This window comes from Sinocyclocheilus grahami, unplaced genomic scaffold, assembly GCF_001515645.1.
Source record: "Sinocyclocheilus grahami isolate Dianchi unplaced genomic scaffold, SAMN03320097.WGS_v1.1 scaffold356.1, whole genome shotgun sequence".
NCBI classification, from domain to species: domain Eukaryota; kingdom Metazoa; phylum Chordata; class Actinopteri; order Cypriniformes; family Cyprinidae; genus Sinocyclocheilus; species Sinocyclocheilus grahami.
The window spans coordinates 486619-509707 of record NW_015505535.1 but is presented as its reverse complement, the minus strand read 5'-3'; the positions used below and the strand labels follow the sequence as shown (position 1 = coordinate 509707).

The window sequence follows — 23089 nt, the reverse complement described above, 5'->3', positions numbered from 1 at the left end:
GGCGTTTTCTCTGGGCCAAGGCTCATTTAAAATGGACTGTGGCAATGTGGAAAACTGTTCTGTGGTCAGACGAATCAAAATTTGAAGTTCTTTTTGGAAAACTGGGACGCCATGTCATCCGGACTAAAGAGGACAAGGAGGATGAAGGAGCGTAGGAGGAGGATCCGGGTACTGAAATGGCCAGCCAGCAGTCCAGATCTTTCACCCATAGAAAACATTTGGCACATCATAAAGAGAAAGATGCGACAAAGAAGACCTAAGACAGTTGAGCAACTAGAAGCCTGTATTAGACAAGAATGGGACAACATTCCTATTCCTAAACTTGAGCAACTTGTCTCCTCAGTCCCCAGACGTTTGCAGACTGTTATAAAAAGAAGAGGGGATGCCACACAGTGGTAAACATGGCCTTGTCCCAACTCTTTCGAGATGTGTTGATGCCATGAAATTTAAAATCAACTTATTTTTCCCTTAAAATTATACATTTTCTCAGTTTAAACATTTGATATGTCATCTATGTTGTATTCTGAATAAAATATTGAAATTTGAAACTTCCACATCATTGCATTCTGTTTTTATTCACAATTTGTACAGTGTCCCAACTTTTTTGGAATCGGGTTTGTATTTAGATCAGTGTTTCCCATACATTGATTTATTTGTGGCGGCCCGCCACAGTATCAAAACTGACTGCCACAAATAGATTTTACAAAAGGCTTTGACTAAACATGAGCACTGCACGTGTCAAAGTCGAAAACCGGTGCGGGTGTTTTTATATCACTGTATTTCTGATGGAAACTGACTGTCTTCAGAAAATTATGGATGTCATTTTCATTTCTTCTTGCCTGTAATGCCTGAGCAGCAGCGTTTGTGAGCTGAGCGCTGCTTTGTGTATAGCCTTTAGGGCTGGGTATCGAGTTCGATACTTTTTAGGCACCGACCGAATTGCCTCGATACCATCGAGTATCGAAAAAAGTCTTGTCGTTCGGTACCAAATTTCAATACCTAAGGGGTTAATCTCGTCAGTGAGCCAATAAAGGCCCGGGTATACTTCACTTTCCGTGTTCCGTTCCGTCTCGCACTCAGCCGCGTCCGCACAGCTTTCAAAGTATACTCAATCGCGGATGAGTGCAGACGGACGAGCTCGAAACAGGCGCAGTTTGACTTGCGCTCTCTGTCTCAACTTTCACCTCGCGCATGCGCTGTTGTACACGGACCATCCGCGCGGTCTCAAAAGATTGCCTGCACGCGGACGGGGTTGCACGGCTGTCCGCGAGCCCTCCTGATGACGAAAATTACGTAATGTGGACACGGACGGCTGAAGTATACTTTGGCCTTAAGCCTGCAGCCCTAGCCGGTGTGTTCGACTAGAAGAGGTGCGGCGCAGATCGATCAGTGTTTGACATTCGCCAGAGCGCTTCGAAAGCACATGGAGCAGTCTGTTCTCTTTAGCTCTCGTGGTACTGTAATAAACCGATCGGTCTGCACAGTCGGTTCGCGTCAAGTTGAACAAACTTACTAGTTTACACCGGTTACAGATGTGGCGCACACGTGAGGCTGTAGTGCGAATGTGTCCCAGCCCCCTCAGATGTAAGGCTACATTCACACTGGTGTGTTTATGTTTTAAAATGAAAACAATTCTCATCATACTGGCTTTTCTACTGCGTTTCAAGCCGGCTTTCCACTATCTGCGATAAGCGACAGACATTCAGTCATTCATTTCCAATGGAGAGTAACGCGGGAGCTGCTTGGAGTTCCGATCATATGCAGATGTCCGTTCATACTACACGACTGAAAGCGCGTGTTATGTGGTCATTCATGCAAACTGTAGCATCATGCTACATAAGACAATAAATAAGATTTATATTCCGCTTTTACTCAAAACTCACTTTAAACCACCATCGAGTGTTTGTAATAACTTCTGATTGCCGTCTAATGTGTGTTTTGGCCATGTAATGTTGCTGAAATTAAATATGTTATTACCTCTGAGTCAGAGCAGCGATCATGGAAGAGAGAACACAAGCAGACCGCGCTGGAAGCTGCTAATGCTCATCAGTCAATCAGTGGAAAATAAATAGAAATCATGATTCTGTCTGAGCTATGCGCTTTAAAACCAACACGCACTAGTGTAAATGTAGCCTAACAGATGTGCAAACTGAAGACTATTTGAGCTTTATTAATACTATTTGCACTGATTTATTGTGTTGGTTACATTTTGTTCCTTTGTGCAGTGGCTCAGGATATGAGTCTTTGAGATTGTATAAACATCAACAAGCTGAAAAATAAAACCAAAGTTTTTGTAAATACAAAATAACGATACAAAAAGTATCGGTTTTGAAAAATATCTAAAAATTTTTGAACAATACCCAGCCCTAATAGCTGTTACCAGGCAAACCTCTATCTCTACCGCTCTAAGCGCCTCCTGCTGGCAGAGAATGATTTTGCATATATATGCCACCACAAATAAGGGCATTTCGCACCACTTTAGTTCCAGAACTAAAATGTACAGTACTAAAGTACTGGGACGATTTTGTTGCATTCGCACCGAGAGCGTGTACTAAGAATTGGCGTAAGCCGATCGACAGCATCGTCATTTGTGCGCGGCGTTCAACAACAGAAACAAAGAAGAACAACATTAACAACAGGAGGATGGAGGACGCCGTGATCGGAGCTGTGTTTTTGATGTGTCTCGTGGGTTTCACAATAATGGAAATGGAAAGTCGACGTATACGTAAAGCGATTGAAAGAACGGAAAGGAGGACTAAGAATTTCCAACGACAACTGGCAGTGCTACATTTGCTACAAATGCCTGCACTTCAGCGTCCGTCCATCTATCGCTGTTCTCCATACTTGCGAAATAAGTTGACACAATGTTTACAGTATGTTTACACAGCGTTTTAAATCATGGCGGGTGAGGGCATTTTCATACGCGTTTGGCCAATCAATGTCTACTTACGTCACGATTAGTACCAGTTGTGCTGGTTAGACCCTGCTCCGGAGTAGGAGCTAATTTGGTTCTCGAAAAAGGCAGTCCAGTACCAAAATCGCACCCAGTTCCGGCGGTGCGAAAACGCCAAAAAGTGGGTAGTTCCACAATTAGTTCTGGTACTATAAAAAGGTTCCCGCGGTGCGAAAGGCCCTATAGAGTGCAAGTCTGGGGGAAACACAGCTTCTGTTATGAATATTATTCAATATTTTAATTGAATGTCGGATTGAAATGAATGCTGTTATTAGAGTAGTTAATCGTTAGCATAAGCGCGGCTAACGCTAATATAATGAGCATTAGAATGAAGTTTCTTTATTAACTATTTAATACTCCTATAACTTTTATTAGGGTAAAAAAAACTGGAGGACATGATGATATTTACTATTTTTACACACCAGAGGCTTTTAAATGAATTGTGAATCTAAAATATGTGTTAGAGAATGTACAAATGGTCAATATTGTTTCATTGTTTGGTTAATATTGTGTTTGTTTATATATATATATTCTTCTAAAGACAAATCTTCATTATTTGAATTCCTGAAAAGAATGTTTTTAAAAATCATTGTAAATAACCTCTTAGTTACATTTAGTACTTTTTTTTCAGGAACGTTACAAGAAGTTCAAAAACAGCCCTCAGGAACAAAATGAAGGCTTATGTTGAATCTTAAAAGTTTTTAAATCGGAAGATTTTAGTATAATGAAAAGAACAAAAGGTAAGGAAAAAAAGAGCACAAGAAAGCAGAAAAAACTAAATGATGATATTAAAATGCATTGTAACGGTCAGTCATCCAATCACAAGTGGTCATCCGAGACACATTGCAGTTTAAACCCCGTTTGTGATCGTATTTTTATCTAGATCCCCGCTCTCAGACTCTACATCACATTTGTCGGAGCGCAGAGTGCAGCACATGAATACAATTTAATGAATGAAGCCATTACTCTACTTATGAGTGAGCAAGAAAGAAAGTGAAAGGAAACAATAACCAATTGTGATCTTAAATTGTGTGTTTTGGCACAACACAAAGAAGTTTGAATAAATTGTTTTGGTGCGCGCTCTCAAAACACATCCCATAATGATCACATGTCAGGTCAATGGATGGCGAGTAGGCGTTCTTTTGTGGTAGTTTGACCACATGTAATTGAAAGTGGATAAGCTCAATGTTTTAAATCCCATTTACACCTGTATCTAGCATAGTCCACCCATGATCAGATTAACAAATACACATCTTAACATGTAAACAAGGCCTATATGTGAGACTGTTCAAGAAACTGGTGATTAGACCCCTAATCATCACAACCCTGAGGATGTTATCACATACATCCAAAACCCACTGCAATGACAGGACAGGCCATACACGCAGAGACAAGCTGTTGATACCTACACTCAAGGTTATACTCAGCAGGTGGGCCTTGCTGATGCTATTTTGCCTTTGTTTCCCAACATCACATGAGAAGCGCAAATATTTGCACTGAAACACGCTGACTTCCTTCTTCCCCCTTTAAAGCATTTAAACTCATTTCACATTCATGCAACACTCACTGTGTCTAATCATAGCTCCAGAAGCAGAACGTAGGAAATTATCATAAAGGCTGCAATGAAACCGTTTGTTTCAGTAAAGATGAGCGCTAGATGGTTGATTTATCAGAAATGCCAGAGCCCAAAAGGTTATTTGTAAAATATTACAAAATGTTGCATATGAGCACCACAGGCTAAATGTAAAGACTGCAACATGAATCCTCCCTCATGCTGAGAAAATGTCACATAAAAAAGGAAATTTTGCATACTAATGATTATCTATGGAAAACAAATCACTTTTTCCTCCACACAAGGGTCATTTACATATGTAAGAACAGATTACAATTTGCCTTAACATTAGAGTGGGGTTGACTTGAATGCTAATGCCAGAGGAAGCGTGTGTGTGTGTGTACAGAGGGGGGTTGATATGAGACAAGGACATTCCATTTTTTTACTTTTCCAGTCTGTGCAAATTAGCTTTTTCTCTTGTGCGCTGGCAGTCGATAATGCGTAATGTCTCTCAATGAGATAAACTGCCTAAAATTGGTTCCTACACAGCTGCTTTACTTCTTGCTTCCCTTATTTCTGGAGGAGCTAAATCTCTTTGATAACATAAAACAGAGTGACAAAGTTCTTGTACTATACATTATTCAATTTCCCCAATCTAGAGTATAATCTAATCATAGAGAGCTGGAATGGACTTCTTGCTAGGGCTGCACGATTAAATCGAATGCGATTGTCATGCGCATTTTGTTAAAAAAGCCGGTTCTGTAATCAGCAGGAAATCCTCATCATGTGCTTTCAGATGTAGCAGAATTTACTAAACAGAGCCGTAGTTCACTGACAAGTTACGCAAAGAAAAAAAAATAAAATTTGCAAGAAAAAATTCTGAAATCGAACAAATCGTTCGCGATAATGACAGCTGTTTGCATAGCTTCTCAGTGAACTACGGCTCTGTGAAGTAAATGCTGCTCCATCTGAAAGCATGTGAAAATACCACATTTAATAACATTTTTACTCCAAACTCACTTCATAACGTCAGTCGAGTGTTTTAAATAAATCCTTCTGTGAGATGATGTGGCTTCTTACACAGAATAAGGCACGCAACATTCTTCATAGTATTTAAGCAGTGATAAAGGCATTGCATTATAAATATACTTTATTTTAATGAAAATTATAATAATAATAATAATAATAATAACTCAAATAAACCGTATATTGCCGTAGTCGTGTGTTTATTAGTCACGTTGAATCAATGAAAGCAGTTGAATCTTCTGTTTATTCAGCTGCAGCGATAGTCATTTTCTTTAAAACCATCTCTGAATTTGGCGATGTTTAACTGGCTTTGAGCTCGGCTAAGGCTGGACCAGGGATGAGGTAGATTTAATAGGCTAATCTGAGTAGCACAAGTAAAGTGCCAATATTTGATTTTCCGCTCCAGCTGATTCTTAACCAGACTGATAACAACCTTTATTTTTCCAGTTAATGTGAGTGAGAGAGAGACAGAAAGAGACAACAGTACTGGCACGTTTGAAGTTTCTGAGTAGAAGACCTGCTCAAGTAAATCCCAGTAGACATGATTCCTGCATAGTGAAGGCTCTCTCACTTACTCACAAACACTGCATACATCTTCGCACAGACATACCAATGTCAAGCTGGCAGGTATAAACACACACATACACACTCGGTCTCTCAGGCAAATATAATCTCACACTGGAGTCTGACCACTCTCTCCCACACAAAACACAAACACGTAAGCCTATACGCCATGCATTAGAAGCTGCATACTTTCAGAGAATATGTTTTTCCTACCAATTTAGATTAAAGAACAACTGTGTTTTTGGATTAAGAAAAACTGCTGCATGACGGTCTACTTAGTGAATCAATTCTGAAACATGCTGATTATCTAAGATATAATACAAGAGCTAAGTGCACTGCACACAAACACTGTCTTCGGAAGACCAGGAGGATACAAAGGATCATGTTAACCCAGCCTAACAGTCTCTAAACAGGAAGGACAGGATGTACATTGTAAGTAATTCTGACAGACGTCATCTTTGTGTTTATGAAGACACAATGGAGTAAGATAACTAATACATATTACCAGTAATTCCATTCTCCATTGCTTGGCTTATATTAAAGTATGTCAGGTGGCCCATTTAGTTGACACTAGGGCTGCACGATACTGACACCACCGTTCAAAAGTTTTTTTTCTTGCATTCTTTGAATGTAAAATTCAAAAGATCAGCATTTATTTGAAATATTAAAGACACTTCATTACTTCAGATGAAATTAATGCATCCTAGCTAAAGAAAAGCAATGACTAAAAAAAGCAAGCCAAAATTTTAAAAGAAACAAGGAAGGAAAAGTAAGAGAACGTGACTGAACCATATCAATAGTCATGTCAGCCAATTCCTCATTGAATCGGCTTAATTTTAGAGTACTCATTATTCTGTCAACACCATTACAGATGGATCAGACTCATTTCCAATATGTCAGCTATGTCTTTATGCATAATATTGTTCTATTTTAATACTAATAGGTGCATCATTAATAATAAATAGGAATGCACCGATGTATACCGCTGATATTTATCGTCCGATTTTTTATTTTAAAGCCATCGGCATATCGGAAATAGCATGAAAAGGGCCAATATGATGGTTCATTAATTAACTGCGTGGAGACTAGGGCTGGGCGATATGGCCAAAAAATTATCACGATAGGGCTGGACGATATGGCCAAAATTGATATCACGATATTTTTCTTAATTTCGGTCGATACAATATAATTCCGATATCGATATGAACCCTATTAAAAAAAGCCTCATTAAAAACTGCCAAGAATGCCCACAACAGATGTCTGTGCATACAAACTTGTGAAAAATGAACTTGCCAAGTCTATGACACCTCATATAAAACCATATCATATTTTAGAAGAAAAAAAACAGCACAAATAAATTAATGTTCACCTTTTATTTGTATTTAGCCTTCATGCAAACAAGAAATGTGAAATCACTGTAAAAAAATTATCGTCTCCGACTCACCTAATTAGTATTAATATCTTTAACTTCAAACTATAGGCTAACATACATTACCAGTCAAACGTTTTTGAACAGTAAGATTTTTAATGTTTTTAAATAATTCTCTTCTGCTCACCAAGCCTGCATTTATTTGATCCAAAATATAGCAAAAACAGTAACATTTTGAAATATTTTTACTATTTAAAATAACGGTTTTCTATTTGAAAATATTTTAAAATGCAATTTATTCCTGTGATTTCAAAGCTATATTTTTAGCATCATTACTCCAGTCACATGATCCTTCAGAAATCATTCTAATATTCTGATTTGCTGCTCAAAAATAATTGATTATTATGTTGAAAACAGCCGAGTACATTTTTTTCAGGTTTCTTTGATGAATAGAACGTTCAGAAGAACAGCATTTATCTGAAATAGAAATCTTATGGTGTACTCAACTGTTTTAAATATTGATAATCAGCAAATCGGCATATGTGACACTGAAGACCGGAGTAATGATCCTGAAAATTCAGATTTGATCACAGGAATAAATTACATTTTAAACTATATACAAATAGAAAGCAGTTATTTTAAATAGTAAAAATATTTCAAAATTGTACTGTTTTTGCTGTACTTTGGATCAAATAAATGCAGTCTTAGTGAGCAGAAGAGAATTCTTAAAAATAAATAAATATATAAATATATATATATATCTCTTACTTTTCAAAAACTTTTGACTGGTAGTGTAGGCTGATTATTCTTATAGATTGAAACAAATGTGCTTTAGCCAGTATAAAGAGTATGAAAAGTATGAGTTGCTGCAGAATTTTATTTATTTTTTTTAAATAAAAAACTTGTTGCTGGAGACGGGCTTATTGAAAATGCAAACTGATTCTCCGCCAGCAGGAGGCGCTTTGAGAACGGTAGAACTAGCGGTTTCTCCAGTAACGGCTGTAATCAAATCAGCTCCGCTCACGAACGCTTCATCAGATAAAATGAAAATGCCATCGAAACTTTTCTGAAGACAGTACTTTCCCTTCAGAGATACGTTCATATAAAACAAGTACGTGTTTTGATTTTGAAACGTACAGTGCTCATGTTTATTCAACCAAGTCAAACGGCACAAATAAATCAATGTATGGGAAACACTGGTAATGTATATCGGAAATGTGTTTAAAAATCATATCACCGTTATTGAAACAAATTATATCACGATACATATTGATATTGAATTATTGTACAAATTTTTATTCCTTTCAAGTTTAAAGGCAGATTTTTGCTCCAATGTGAAAGTTGAAAAACCAGACAGTTAATTGTGGTTTTAAACTATTCTTTATGGTGAGAACATGACAAACACAGAACACAACATGACAAAACAATTTTTTTAAATTCTTTACACTTTCAGTCATTTTTCCTTAACAAAATAAATATCTTAATAGAAAAAAAATATTTCTTAGTTCTGCATGTTCTAACAAGTAATATTGTTTCAAATTGTTGCCTGATAATATTAATAATATAAAAAAAATGTGTCTCTTAGAAATACACATTTGATAGTAGCTTGAGTTAGGATGCAGATGTAAATTTATGTTCATTATCAAAATCAGTAATATCTGTAAAAATGGTAGCAATCTCATTTTTATATGGTGAAATTTAATTATTATATATATATATTAATTAAATATTATTATGTATATTATATAACCACTGGTCTTCCATAGTAGCATACATTTAGATCATGATAATCACAGTTAAAATATAGCAAATATAGCACCTCAATACCATGCAGTTAGTGCTACTAAATAAATGGTAAATGATGGCAATTTGTAAATTAAAAACCTTCTGACTGTATCGTTGTGCACAGTGTTTGTCCTGTTTGTCAGCGCTGTATCATCTGGCAGTTATTTGTGTTTCTCGCTGTATTCAAGAGCTTCACACTGGATCTCACAGTGCTGTTTGACCGAGACTCAGCAAGTGAACGCATCTGCTCTAGTGAGCTTGTGCCGTGCCGCTGTTTGAACTTTGATCCGAGCGGATAAACGCTCCAAATGGTGCGCCTCAAATGAGTCGCGCTGTTTCGTTCCACCTATGGCGGTTCATTAAACTAAACAATTTATCGAGCTCTTGTTATCGTTTATCAAGGAAATTTATATAGCTCGATAATTATCGTTATCGATTTATCGCCCAGCACTAATGGAGACAATGAGTTGCATGTCTGTTGCATAATCCAACATTATTCTCTGGGCAAAATAATTAAATACTTGCCCAAACAAAATAAAATCTGTACAAAATATAGTTTGTCAGACAGCATAGTACGGCCTATGCAAACGTGACGCTGATGATTCCAAACAGTGAAACGACCGCACTCAGCTGTAAATTCATCATAGGTAATGTTAAGTCGCAATGGCAATGCCCCGGAGTTAGTTTATCTGAGGATATGTCACGAAACGCCAATTAAGCATTAGGCCTACATTTAAGCGAAAAAGAATGGCAAGTAATATGCAGCTTTTTGTGTGTTTGAATGAAACCAGCAAAAATGTCAGGATCGTGCAGAACATGGATTCACACAAGTTCACATCACGCACATGCAGCGTTTCTGTGAACAGAGAAAATGGAATAAAACTATATAGGCTACATAAAAAGGAATATATAGGCCTATACACTAAATATATTTCACTTAAATCATTAACAGATTAACAAAACAAAAGAAAAAATTTTGTGCTGAGTTTGGATCATTGTAACACGCTCCGAAGTTCACAAAAAGGAAAGCCGTTTTCTTTATTTTCCAAAAGCTTTACAGTTTTAAAATCACGCCAGCGACTCACACGCACATACAACATGTTTTTGCTAACTTGACATTGCAGCCTTTTCAATAATCACAATAAAATACAGTAAAAGATAGATAAAACGTTACACTGCTCAATTTAAATAGTCCTTAGTACAGTCTGTGCCGTTCAGCGTAACCACCGCCTCACTTTGCTGTTATAGCTGCATATATTTGCTTACCGGTGTTTTAGCCTACATTATTTCTGAATGATAATAATAAAATAATAAAATAATAATATAATAATAAAATGCGACATTCAGCCTAATAATTTAGGCTGTTTTTTCCTCTCAAAACACTTATAGGAGTAGCATTTTTTATCCATGCTGCAAACATTTTTAAATATCTTGAAAAAATAGGCCTACTTTAATGTCTTTAAAGTAGGGCTGCATGATTATGACAAAAATCATAATTGTCGATTATTCCCTTGAAACTTTTTTTAATTATTTGTGATTAATAATTACGATTATCACAATTTACATTGAATGATGTTTATACCATTGTTTGATGCAACTGCATGCCGTATTTTTATATGAAAATAAACAAGCTGAAAACACTAACTGAAAAACCTTTAGTGCTTTTCTATAGTATTAAGCCTCAAATGTCAAATATACATCGGATTGGTTTCTTCTTTAAATGATAAAAAAAATATATATATATGAATTTAAGAAATATCGTATTATAATGTTATACTAAAACAATGGAAAAACCCTTAATATAACATGTAGAAAGAAAAAAACATCTTAAAGGGTTAGTTCACCCAAAAATTAAAATTAGCCCATAAATTACTCACCCTCAAGTCATCCTAGGTGTATATGACTTTCTTCTTTCCATTTTAAAAATGGTCTTTGATCTTTTAAGCTGTTTCATGGCATAATAAAAAGTGCCCATCCATAAAAAATGTCTCACACAGCTCCGGGGGGTGAACAAAGGCCTTCTGTAGCGAATCGATGCGTTTTTGTAAGAAAAATATCCATATTCAAAACTTAATATTCACTTTAATGTAGCTTGCGCCAACAGTTGTACATGGAAGCAGCTCTGGGCTGATGACGTATGAGGTCAGCGCTGCGAATGCGCCAGTGAGTCTTGTGAAAACCAACGTTTGTTAAAAGGAGCAAAGGAAGCAAAGTTTCCTTACTTTAGCAAAGGAAAACCAGTCTCCTCTTGGCTTATATCGAAAACCTCTGACATTCTTCTTTACAAATCCTTGTTTTGTACTTCTAATTAGTGACCATTGTTTTGTTTTGATCTCTCCCCTGTGCTTCCGCATGCGTCACTTCATCCGCCTGGAGCTGCTTCCATGTACAACAATGAGCGCAAGCTAGATTAAAGTGATTATGACATTTTGAATATGAATATTTTTCTTACAAAAACGCATCGATTCGCTACAGAAGGCCTGCTCACCCCCTGGAGCCGTATGAAACACTTTTTTTTAATAGATGGGCGCTTTTTATTTAACTTTTTTTGGACTGATGCATGCAACACCCGCTGAGTGCCATGAAACAGCTTGAAAGATCAAAGACAATTTTTTATATAACTCCGACTGGATTCGTCTGAAAGAAGAACGTCATATACACCTAGGAGTAATTTATGGGTTAATTTTCATTTTTGGGTGAACTAACCCTTTAAGCGTGCAGAATAACATAAGTGGACTTTGAACAATTAATTGCCGCTTTGAATGATTACGTAATTGTGGCATCCATAATTGTAATTGCGATTAGAAATTCGATTAATTGTGCAGCCCTACTTTAAAGCATTGACAGTATTTTCTGTTGTTTAATACATTTGGTCAAAATCTAGAAAAGATGATGCTGTATTGGCTATGACTAAGCGCAAGATAGGCTACCAGATCAAGACCCTCGTGTTATTTTTTTTTTTTTTGAGAAAGAAAATGCTGTACTTATTATTATTATTATTATTATAGGCAAAGAAAATGTTTTTAAAAATAACGTTATTAACCAGTATTTTTTCTACTCAAACCAGTTTCGGAACTGTAATATTATAGAGGAACGCAGGAACAGAAACCTTGTGAACCGATTGATTTATTTGTTATTATTTCGTTTTTAACCCCTGCTTTATCCAATTGACCAATATCGGTATCGGCCAAGAAAATCCTATCAGTGAATTCCTAAAAATAAACACTGCTGTTTACACCCAAAAACGAAGATTGTGTCTTCATTTACTCATCCATATGTTGTTTCAAGACACAAAAGAAGATATTTAGAAAAATGTCCATACAGTCAGTTAGGTCCAATGTTGTTTTGCTGACTACCCTTCAGTATATGGATGGAAACAATTTAAACATTATTCAAAATATTGTATTTTGTGGTCTACAGACAATTTTTATTTTTGAGTGAACAATCCCTTCAAGATGGCTGTATATCCTTTGAAGTCCACTTTACAGTGCGCTATCAGGAGATTTGAACGTACCACAAGACTTCATCAATCATAGTATCAAAAGGTCTAATAGAGAAGAAGACATTTCTGTCTGAATCACAGATGGGAGTTTATTAGTCATGTGTCTGCATTAAGACTCATTATGGGATAGAAGCATTACTAAGGGGTGAGCCGAGGGACACGATGATGGATGCACTACAGGTCCTCCTTATCAGTGCTGAGAAAACAAGGAGGAGCTGATGTGTGATGGATGGAGAGACGCAGAACGAGAGGTTTCGTGACCTTGTGTTTATGGAAGGTTTATCAGAACAGTGGGAGGAGAGAAGTGTAAATCCAAGCCCAAGACTGCTTGGCTATGATCTGAGCGTCACAGTGATTCACACATCCCTGAAAGAGAAAAAAAAACTCCTGCTAGCCTTTATATACTTAACCCTCAACCCTGACAAATCCCTCTGAAATACGATTCCATTCTCTTCCATTGTCCCTTGCGATTCCTCGTTTCATGTGTCTCTTCGTCTCGCATGATATATTTACAATTATCACCCTTTCTTCCTTCCATCCTCTTCTAAACTCCCACTCATACACTCATCCATGACTTTAACCTCTGCTCCCGTCTCTCCTTTCTGTTTGAATCTCTTTACCCTCTCTTTTAACTCCCCTCTGTTCCTGCGTTACTATTTCAGCGTGTGTGAGTGATGATCCATGCATGCATAGCAAGTCTCCAATTGAAATTAGAGTGACCAAAAAAAAACACCTTGGAACCTTGGTTATTTATCATTATCACCTGGTCTAATGGAATGTGATCGGCCCGTCGTAATGGCCCACTTACTCTCCAAATTGAAAAAGAAGGCAATAAAAACAGGAGAGAGAGAGTGGCACATGGGATCAGAATGTTGTAATGTAACAGAAGTAGTTGTCGCCTGCAGTCTCAGGTACGAGCCTTGCATCTAAAATATTTATGAAGCAGAGGCCTGAATATTCATACATGTAGCACATCCTTTCTGTTAGATGGAAGGCATACAGCGCCCACACACGTGCAAACACTGGTGTTTGGAGTGTGATTTTACTCTGAAGCTCAGTCCCTTATTCAGAAGGACAGCACCAGGGGGAATGTTGTGTTGAGAGGAGGAGAAACACACTACGAAATGCAAGGCTTGCAGGTGAGGTTGAAGTCGATATCAGCGTTTTGTTTTGAGAGGCTTTGCTGGTTGGATTAGACAGCGCTGCTGCAGAGCAGAGTAGAGAGGGTGGCCTGAGGCCATAACTTAGCAGCTCGTCTCTCCTTAGATTACACAAAGACGAATCTAGAGGTATCGCAAATAAATATCTCACTGCCTCACAGCATGCCTTCAAGTCATACCTGCTCAACATCTTTTCCTCTCTGTGGGTGCCCACTCTCACTAAACATCAAATAGTTTCTGTTCAATCTAAAAGTAAGCAAATTAGAAAGAAATTAAATTTTTTGAGAACCATAAGTGCAATATGATTATAAAAAGAGTGTCTTATGTTAATATAAATTTAATTATTATAGTGTAATACTATAATGCTTGCTTTTATAATATTTAATTATAACAAGCACATTAGCAAGCACAATAATAAAATAGAACAGTTAAAAAAAACAGCAGTTCCCCTTTAAATTAGCTTGTTTATTTGTCTCATGTCTGTCTCATGGTGAGATATCTGACTGGCTGGTAAGAAACTGCTTAATTTATAACCCTCAATAATTCTTGTTTATTAATAAACCATGTTCTGCTGAAACCTGTCTGACTCACTGCAGAAACATCTACTCTACTTTGAGACCTCAGAGCAGTAGCCTACTTGAAAAATGTGCCATTCAGTAATGAAAAAGAATATATAAAATTGAAAGATTTTTTTTCCCCCTCAAGCTCAAAAACAGACTAAACCAAGATTGAATTTTTCCAATGGGGTCCACGACTATTAGCTGAATGTCTATGTTTGAAAAAAGCATTCCAAGTAGTGATTCTCTACAAACACGTTCCAAGGACTCGCATGTGCTACAGGTCTCCTAGCAACGTTCTCCAGGCAGGGTCTCCAGAGTAGTTATGTTTATCAGGTAACTACAGCACAGGTCTACTCAAGGTTGAGCAGTATACTGACCTTAAACGAGGTTAAAAAAAAGACACTACACTCGGACACTTGTGAATGGGAAGGTCCTGTAGGGTCCTTAATGGCTTTTGAAGACAAGTGTGAGTCAAACTTTAGAAAGGAGAACCAGATAATATTGAGTTGAGTGCATACTACAACATGGACCAAACATGAATGAGTGAGCTTGCGCACATACACAAGCACAGGAGCAAAATAAAAGTGCTGACTGACCAGGGATGTCCGATGGCATCTGGCTAATGTCTAAGTGAAGGGACAAGCCTGTCAGAGCCTGTCGGTATTATTGGAAATATGTCTTTAATGGACACTAGGGACTATAGAACAGAACAGGGAAAACTACAGGACTGGACAGTGAAGAAAGAGTGTCGTCTCAATGAGAAAAGCTTGCAAGCTCTTAAAGGTGGGGTAAGCGATTTTTCAAAAACGCTTTAGAAAACTGATTCAGGCCGAGTAGCAAAACAAACTTGTAGCCAATCAGCAGTAAGGGGCGTTCCTACTCATGATGTGGAGGAGAGAGCGTTCAGTGCACAGGACGGACATTAGCCGAGCGACAGAAAGATAGAGATGGCGGATAAAAAAAAACAAAAGAGGGAAATGTCTGCGGAACAAAAGAAGGCTTAAGGCAATAAGGCAAGAAGTAGGACCTGTGTAAATATCGGATCAGCTTTCCAGCACTGGAGAGAACTCAAGGAGCGGAAGGCCTGTGATCGGACGCCGAGGTTGCTTTGTTTCTTCTCGACAGGCGAGTAACAGTGTCTGCGTCGCAACAGCTAAAGTCTGTCTAGTACACTGGACGCGACAAAGCGACCTTTGAAAATCATTTGAAATTTGTGTCAATTCGTCATAAATAGAACGCAGCAGCAGTTTTCTGTCTGGGATTTGTCGTGTCGCGCCACGCCACTCGCGTCCGGTGTAGACACGGAGTAACATTGGTTTTGCTTTGTTTCACAGAACTAATCATTGCCTGGGTTGCGTACGTATGTGTGGGGCGGAGCTATCAAAATAGGGGCAAGACCCTTTTGAGGTAGGGGTGTGTTTGTTTTGCTAATTTCAAATGTCAACATTGGCTACCAGAAATCGCTTACCCCACCTTTAATAAAATACATCACTTCACAGTATTTGAAAGATGAAAATCAAACAAGAGCAATATTCTGCGTTGACATATTTCCTCAAGTCAATCCACAAGTCTTTAGTTACATCACAGCCACAAACTGTGATTTGGTCTTAGGGGAGGGGCATTCTAATTCTAGATGACATCTGACTGGACAAAAATCTGTGCAAAATGAATCAACATTTTAGTCCTTTTTCACAGAAGAGACTTATTTATGTATTATTTTCTTAATTTTGGCAAAATTTAGGAGTACACTAGCAAACAGACAGAATTAAAGCCATACATTTTTTTAAACAAGTATCATTTGGGCGGCATTATGCTAATATTTCCACATAGTGAGGTAGATATGTGGGGGCGTGTTAGAACAGGCCGTTTTAGAGGGCCATGGCAGAGTCTTAACTTTGATAAAGAATATCTCTTTGGTTTTGATACTTTAGTCTTTGCAACTTCAGGGATCTTATCTATGCACAATCAGCTTGTAACACTCCAAAGAGAAAGGAAAACTTGAAATCGCATCATATGACCCCTTTAAAACTTTTTGTTAAAAACCCATGAGCCAAACTGACCAACAATGGATAGCCTAAATATAAAACTATTGATTCAAAGATGTTGTTATACATATAGAAACAATATAGGCTAGTTTATTACAAAATTTGTAGGCCTATATAAATATTTAAGAAGCTTAAAAGGTTAGTTCACCCAAAAATGAAAATTAGCTTGTGTTTTACTCACCCTCGAAGCATCCTAGGTGTATATGACTTTCTTCTTTCAGACGAATCCAGTCAGAGTTATATAAAAAATTATCCTGGCTATTCCAAGCTCTATCATTGCAGTCTGCGGGTGTTGCAGTTAAACAGTCCACAAGACGTCAAATAAAGCGCGCACATTCATAATAAAACCTGCCGCAGACGGCTCCGGGGGATGAATAAAGGCCCCCTGTAGCGAATCCATGTGTTTTTTAAAGAAAAATATCCATATTTCAAAGGTAATAAATACTTTTCTCTCACTTCCGCTGACTGTCATACACTGAAGCAGTTCCGGTAAGAATAATACATCATTCGGAAATGTAAAGGGTCTACTTTAATTTGTGTGCACTCACAATATCACCAAAACGTTGTGCTTTTGTAAAATAAAGAAAACAAATAGGATGCGCTTGCCGTCTCGGTGTTGAACAGGAGCGCTTCACAAAAATGAACCAAAACTTAGCGAATATTTTCCTTACAGACATGATGAATATATCTATAGAAAGCTTTAAATGACCACAAAACGAAATAATTCAAATCCAAAAAACTCTTTTATTATGTAATCCGTAAAGATACATTTCTTTTTGCGTCCAAGATGAGATGGCGAGTCAGGATCATCAATTTCATATTTGTGACACTGACTCAGAAAACACTAGTTATTTAATAAATTAAAAAAACTCCTTACTATTTTTCCCCCAACATATTCATGGTAACTCTTTAGCGCACTGACGTCACATTTCTGCGCGCCATGGTCACAAAAACTGTGGTTTAAAAACAAGTGATTTAAGCCATTGAAATGCAAACAACAGCACTACATGTGCGAGCTGTATGTTTCTGAGTGTGATTTCTGCAATTGGTTCGGATCGAGGTCAGGTCATATTCACACCTTAAACGAACTGTACCAGAGTTCGTTTGGAAGTGGACTGAGACCACCTCTTCAGCTGGGTCTCAGTACGGTTGTTTGTTCCGCACCCGAGTGTGATTGCTGTATTCACACCTGCCCAAAAGATCCGCACCAAGGCGGGAAAGGAACTTGAGTTCGATTCAATCGAACCAAACAAGACAGGTATGAATACACCCCTAGCCTAACTCACAGTGCTTTATGGCAGTGGGCTGTTTTTTGGCACAATTTGCTTGTCATCACTCTCTGATTGCTGGAGATTTCTTTACAAAGTAATGGATGTAAAATAATTTTTCACCTCTAAGTCAGGTGTTAAACATGATTATTTAAAAAAAAACATTGAAATAATGCAGACTGCTGACTATAACAAAGACTATTTGGACGGGACTAGTTTTCCAAACGACGTTTGAGTTACAATTCTTATCAGCCGACGTCTGTGATTTCATGTACGGATTCGGACGGGGCTAACATCTCCGTGTTTATCACCGAGGTAAACTAAACATAAAAACTAAACATAAATTTAACATGATTTTATAGAACTGGGTTCTTATAATAAACCCACTGTAATAAAAAAAGTTTTAACTTATATCATTTACACGTTATGTAATTGAGTGCAGAAATTAAAGTAATCTTACCTGACCTTAACAGTTTACGTGATTTGGCTCTTCTTGTTGATTTCATTTTTTAATTTCTTCGCAGTGTACCAAACACATCTACATCCATTATTGGTGCGCAGAAAGCAGAAACTCGAATACCGGCGCGCTAGCGAGAGATTGTACGGTAGTTCACGTTGACCAAAACACACAAGAAAAAGCTTTTTGGAAAAACATTTTTGGCAATCACAGACATTCGCATTCGGACGGGATAACGTTTCTCCGAGGCCCACCGAGTTTGCCGAAAAACAGTAGGTAATTTGCTCTGGATTTTTTTTTTTACAGAGGTCGTGTGAAAAAAAGACAGACATGGTAGATTCGGACGGGATTCAAATCTCAAAGTACGTCTGTGAAACAAAAATTTCTCTAACGTCCCCCTGTAAAACTAGTCCCATCCGAACAGGGCTATAGAGCATCTGTTAACAACCTTGTAGCTCACAGTAGGTCTCTCTTTAATCTTTTATAAGTTATCGTTAAAAATCAATTACCCCATGGAGAAAATGAGTAAGATTTCTACTTCCGGATCCCAACTGTTGCACTCTATACAGAGAACTTTTAGCTTTTTTACACTAATACATCTCCAGTTACTAAAATTACTTTGATAGAAAATTATATAAAACTACATATTATAACATACGACGTCATCTGTAATATATATTACACTTGTGAAAATGCCATGTCTTCACATGCCCCATTTCCCTTTATGAATAATCTGTGTTATGACAGAATGACACCTTGAATGAGAAATATCCTTGTAGCCGGCACCAAAACAACATCCGTCTGCTGAGAAGGACAGAGAGCACACAAATGTCAAACTCAACATTCTGTTGTGATGACAGGTTAATACCATGGAGGAATAAATGTCACATGCAAGCCTTCTAAAACATACCGGAACACATTCCATATATGCACTAAAACAAAAGCCGTGTGTACACAAAGCTTGTTATTGATAGACTCTAGTTTATCAGTAACCAGTGGCCTGGAAAGTCATCGCCCTATCCGTGCCACTTTCTCGTTTTTATTTTTTCCTTGTGCTGATCTGTAGTCTACGCAATCTGAATCCCTATCTAAAGAACTCAGGTAACCTTTGACCAAAATGACACACAGTTTCAGTTGTTACTCAAGATAAATAAACCGAAGGAGTGGGTGATTTCTGTGTTAATTCTTGCGTTATCCTCATTCCCTCCTCACACGAAACACTAACTAGTTGGTCAACGACCAGAAGTGCCTAACTACTACACAGCATGTGCCTCTCACAGAAAATCAATGTTAACTACAGACAAGTCCACTGCTAAAACTAGTGTGTTTTTTCCAAGCCAAGGGATCAGTCAATATTAGGTCTTATATGTAGACTGGATAATAAGCAACCTCGAGTTTCAGACATCTAGAGGAGTCTTCTTGAGAAGGAGGGCACAAGTGGAGAATGTATTGGCAGATGGCAGTCTGAAAGAAACCCCTCTTGATGGCTTTAAGACGGTTAAGCCTATTGTGTACTGCCAACATCTAACAACAATATTTAGGAAACGTATTCTAGAAAATGTATAATTCCATCTGACCTTTAAAACAAACTGAAATAACACAACTGGTTCAACAGCAGCATAAAACAAGACTTAATATACATCATGAAAACAAACCGCCTGTTTAAACTGAGCTCCGCGGACTGGGTTGCTGTTAACAAGGCGTCGTTATGTAGAAGTAGCAACAGATTATAATAAAAATACAAATTTAACTCTCCAAACATGTGGGCATTACACGTGTAACACTTCTATATGAGGCGTGTATAAAGTACTGTTATAGCAGAATTATATTTCAAGTGTAAATTTAGTGTTTTCCTATTCTGCTTGATACATAAAATTTTTGTATAAATTATAGTAAAATAAAAAATAAATTAACCTATTTACAATAAAGGTATTTATTAAAATGTTTGTTCTATCAAATGGGAATTTATTCAATTTAATTTGAGATAAGCAACTATCTCAGTAAGATTTCATCATTTAGATTTTGAAATTAGTGACCGTTTTTTTTCCTTCAACGAAAAACCTTCCACTTCGATTATCCTGACTACTTTCGCCAATTTGGTTTATAGTTGAAAGTACATCTGAAATGGTAACATTATAAAACTGTGATATAACACACTCTAAATGGTGAATGAAAATGAAATAAGTTAAACAAAAAAAACTTTGGAAGAAAGGCAACGTTAGCGCGCGAGCAAACGGAGCCCGCAGAGCTCCGGGGGAAAAAAGACAAATTTAAAATGTACCTGTGAGGAGAATAACATTGAATAAACAAAGGCAGGACGTCCTCAAATCCATTCCTCTGTTTTTAAGCCACAATTTAGTAACCGGTGTGGGTATAAAAACAACTTTTTGCCCCCGACTTGCGATGTTTCGTGTTCACTCTTCTTTCGCCAGTCTCGCGCAGCATCAGAAGTCCACCAGCTCGCTCGCGCAGGTGGATTGTGGCTGGAATCTGCACACGTGATTTCCGGAGGTATCAGCTGGAGAGCTGTGAGGGGTTTTACGCCCTCTTGCGTACACATGCTCCAAGAGTCTCTCCTCACATAATGTACAGTGTTGGGAAGGTTAGGGGAGACCGGGGGCTATTGTAACATTTTTTTTCATAACTCACAGACTACTTGAAATAAGCTTGTCATCTTTTGATACAAGAAACAAATATAGGTGCACTAATTAACAATACAATTGATATATTTTCACTAATAAGGACAAGACTATAGTATTAAATGAAATGCAAAAGTCAGTGTTACAACTACCCCCACAAAAGTCATATTAACCCACGCTATCTCAAATAAAAGCCTACCTCAAAGTAATCACTTTACTGCTGTAGTGTCTAATGATGCTACTTAAGATTTTTCTTGTATATACAGTAGTTCAAATTCTTTTAGATGTCAGGCATCACATGCATTCAAAAATCTAAAGTCTATTTCTATTTTTGCAGACGACTAAGCAACTATTCTAGTGGAATCTAGATTGTAATTATTTAAATATATATTTCACTCCAATCAGCTGATGAGTCGAGAACAGTCTTTAACCAAACTTTAATGAAATGGAAAAAGATAGAATTAGTTAAAGAATAACTCAACTCAAATATTCGCTGTATTTTTTAAAAGCAACCCATTCTTTAATGTGTAACACTAATAATTTTTAAATGTAGTTTTACATTTAAATATGTTAATTTTCTAACAGACAAACAAGGTGCTTACACTGGGCCATGTGGCTCTGGAGAAATGTTACAATTGCCCCCGATGTTACAGCCATGATCAAATCTATATGCTAGCTTGCCACACCTATATTAGCATAGGTTTCTCATGTTCATTTTTTATCAATAACCTAGAGATAAAATGTATGGAAGTTCGAATTTTATAGTCATCTAAACTTTAGACAGCAGAAGAAAAAAATACTGCACATCCAAAAAGTAACTTTTATATCTCAAAATCAGTTTTCTGTGGAAAAATTCTGCTGAGGTGAAAAAAGGTGTTCCTTTTGCATGGGCAGAGAGAGAATGTTTCTGAGCATGTGCATATTAAGTGTCATATCTCTAACTTGGAGGAATTTAATGTGTTACAATTGCCTCTTTGGAAATGTAATAAGTAGTGTAACTATTTCAATTACTTTATTAAAATAATGTAATTGATCACATTTGATTATTTTTGAGTACTTTTCTAAATTTCTAACAAATGTTTTCAACTGTTAATCATTTTGAAAGGTTTAAAGCACGCGGGGTTATGCTTACAGTAGTACTCAACACTGATTGCCGTCAGACTTACTTCTTCACTAGAATTAATATTATAATAATTTAATTTTAAAACACAGCCACCACAAAATCAGACTTTAGCACTTTTTTTACCTTGAGATCGTTCTGAGGTTAAATACAGATTTAAAATCATAAGATATAGTTTAATAGCTATGATACCGGTTTTGAAATCAAATCCTTGCATAGCTATGACAGGAAACACTGGCATCTAACAATGCCTTGGAAAAAACTCAAATAGGAAACAAAACAGTTATCAAATAACCATTAGGGTGGCCCTTATTTTTGGACTTTTGAAATCTTTTGCTCTCACCCACCCAGTCAACTCCCCTTCATGAGAAATGGAAACAAACCACATTTTGCAGAGATTGGGTTATGTTTTGGGTGTGCTCAACAAAGTTGAAATTCTGTCATAATGACCATTAAAGCACGCTATTAATAATTATACAAAACCACTAGTAAACTGTGTACAGGGCCACAGAACAGTTAGTTTTAACATGTTAAATTACATTGGTGCCAATAGCCTTGTGGGTTAACACTCTGACATGTAGTGCCACGTTTGAGTCCTGGCTCATGGACCTTTCCTGATCCCCTCCCCTCCCCTCACTTTGCTTCCTATCCACTTATAATCAATATATAGACATAAAATGCCAAAAATAAAATCTTTAAAAAAAAAATCAAACTGGTGATGAGAACTGATTTTGTGATTACTGAAGGTGGAAGAGAGCACTGTACATTCACTCCCCCCACATACAACTCCTACCGGTACTGAGACTCGAACCCCAACCTTTTGGTTACAAGTCCTTCTCTTTAACCATTGGGCCTCAATTATCTCTCATCTGACATCAGAAACAGTCCAAATTTTATCAGTGAAAAAAACCTTCGCTATTACCTGTTGATAAAAATATACATTGAGCATACCCTAAATGACAAATTATCTGGATGTATTTTGCATACATTACATACTTCTGGAGAAACAAATGAGGGGGTGAGAGGGTAATATTTCCAATAAAAAAAAAAAAATTACCCCAATAAGGGCCACCCTAATAACCATGTGTC

The 23089-nt window shown here is 37.2% G+C and overlaps 1 protein-coding gene across 1 annotated transcript in view; it reads right to left on the bottom strand.

Annotated features, from left to right (window-relative positions):
• The window catches only part of cxadr (CXADR Ig-like cell adhesion molecule), an 88138-nt gene extending 67385 nt beyond the window's left edge, over window positions 1-20753 (bottom strand). The window contains exon 1 of the mRNA XM_016229708.1: window positions 20523-20753. Coding sequence (XP_016085194.1) covers window positions 20523-20574 — 52 coding nt within the window. The 5' untranslated portion in view covers window positions 20575-20753. The remainder of the gene's footprint in view (window positions 1-20522) is intronic.
• Window positions 20754-23089: the final 2336 nt, after the last annotated feature.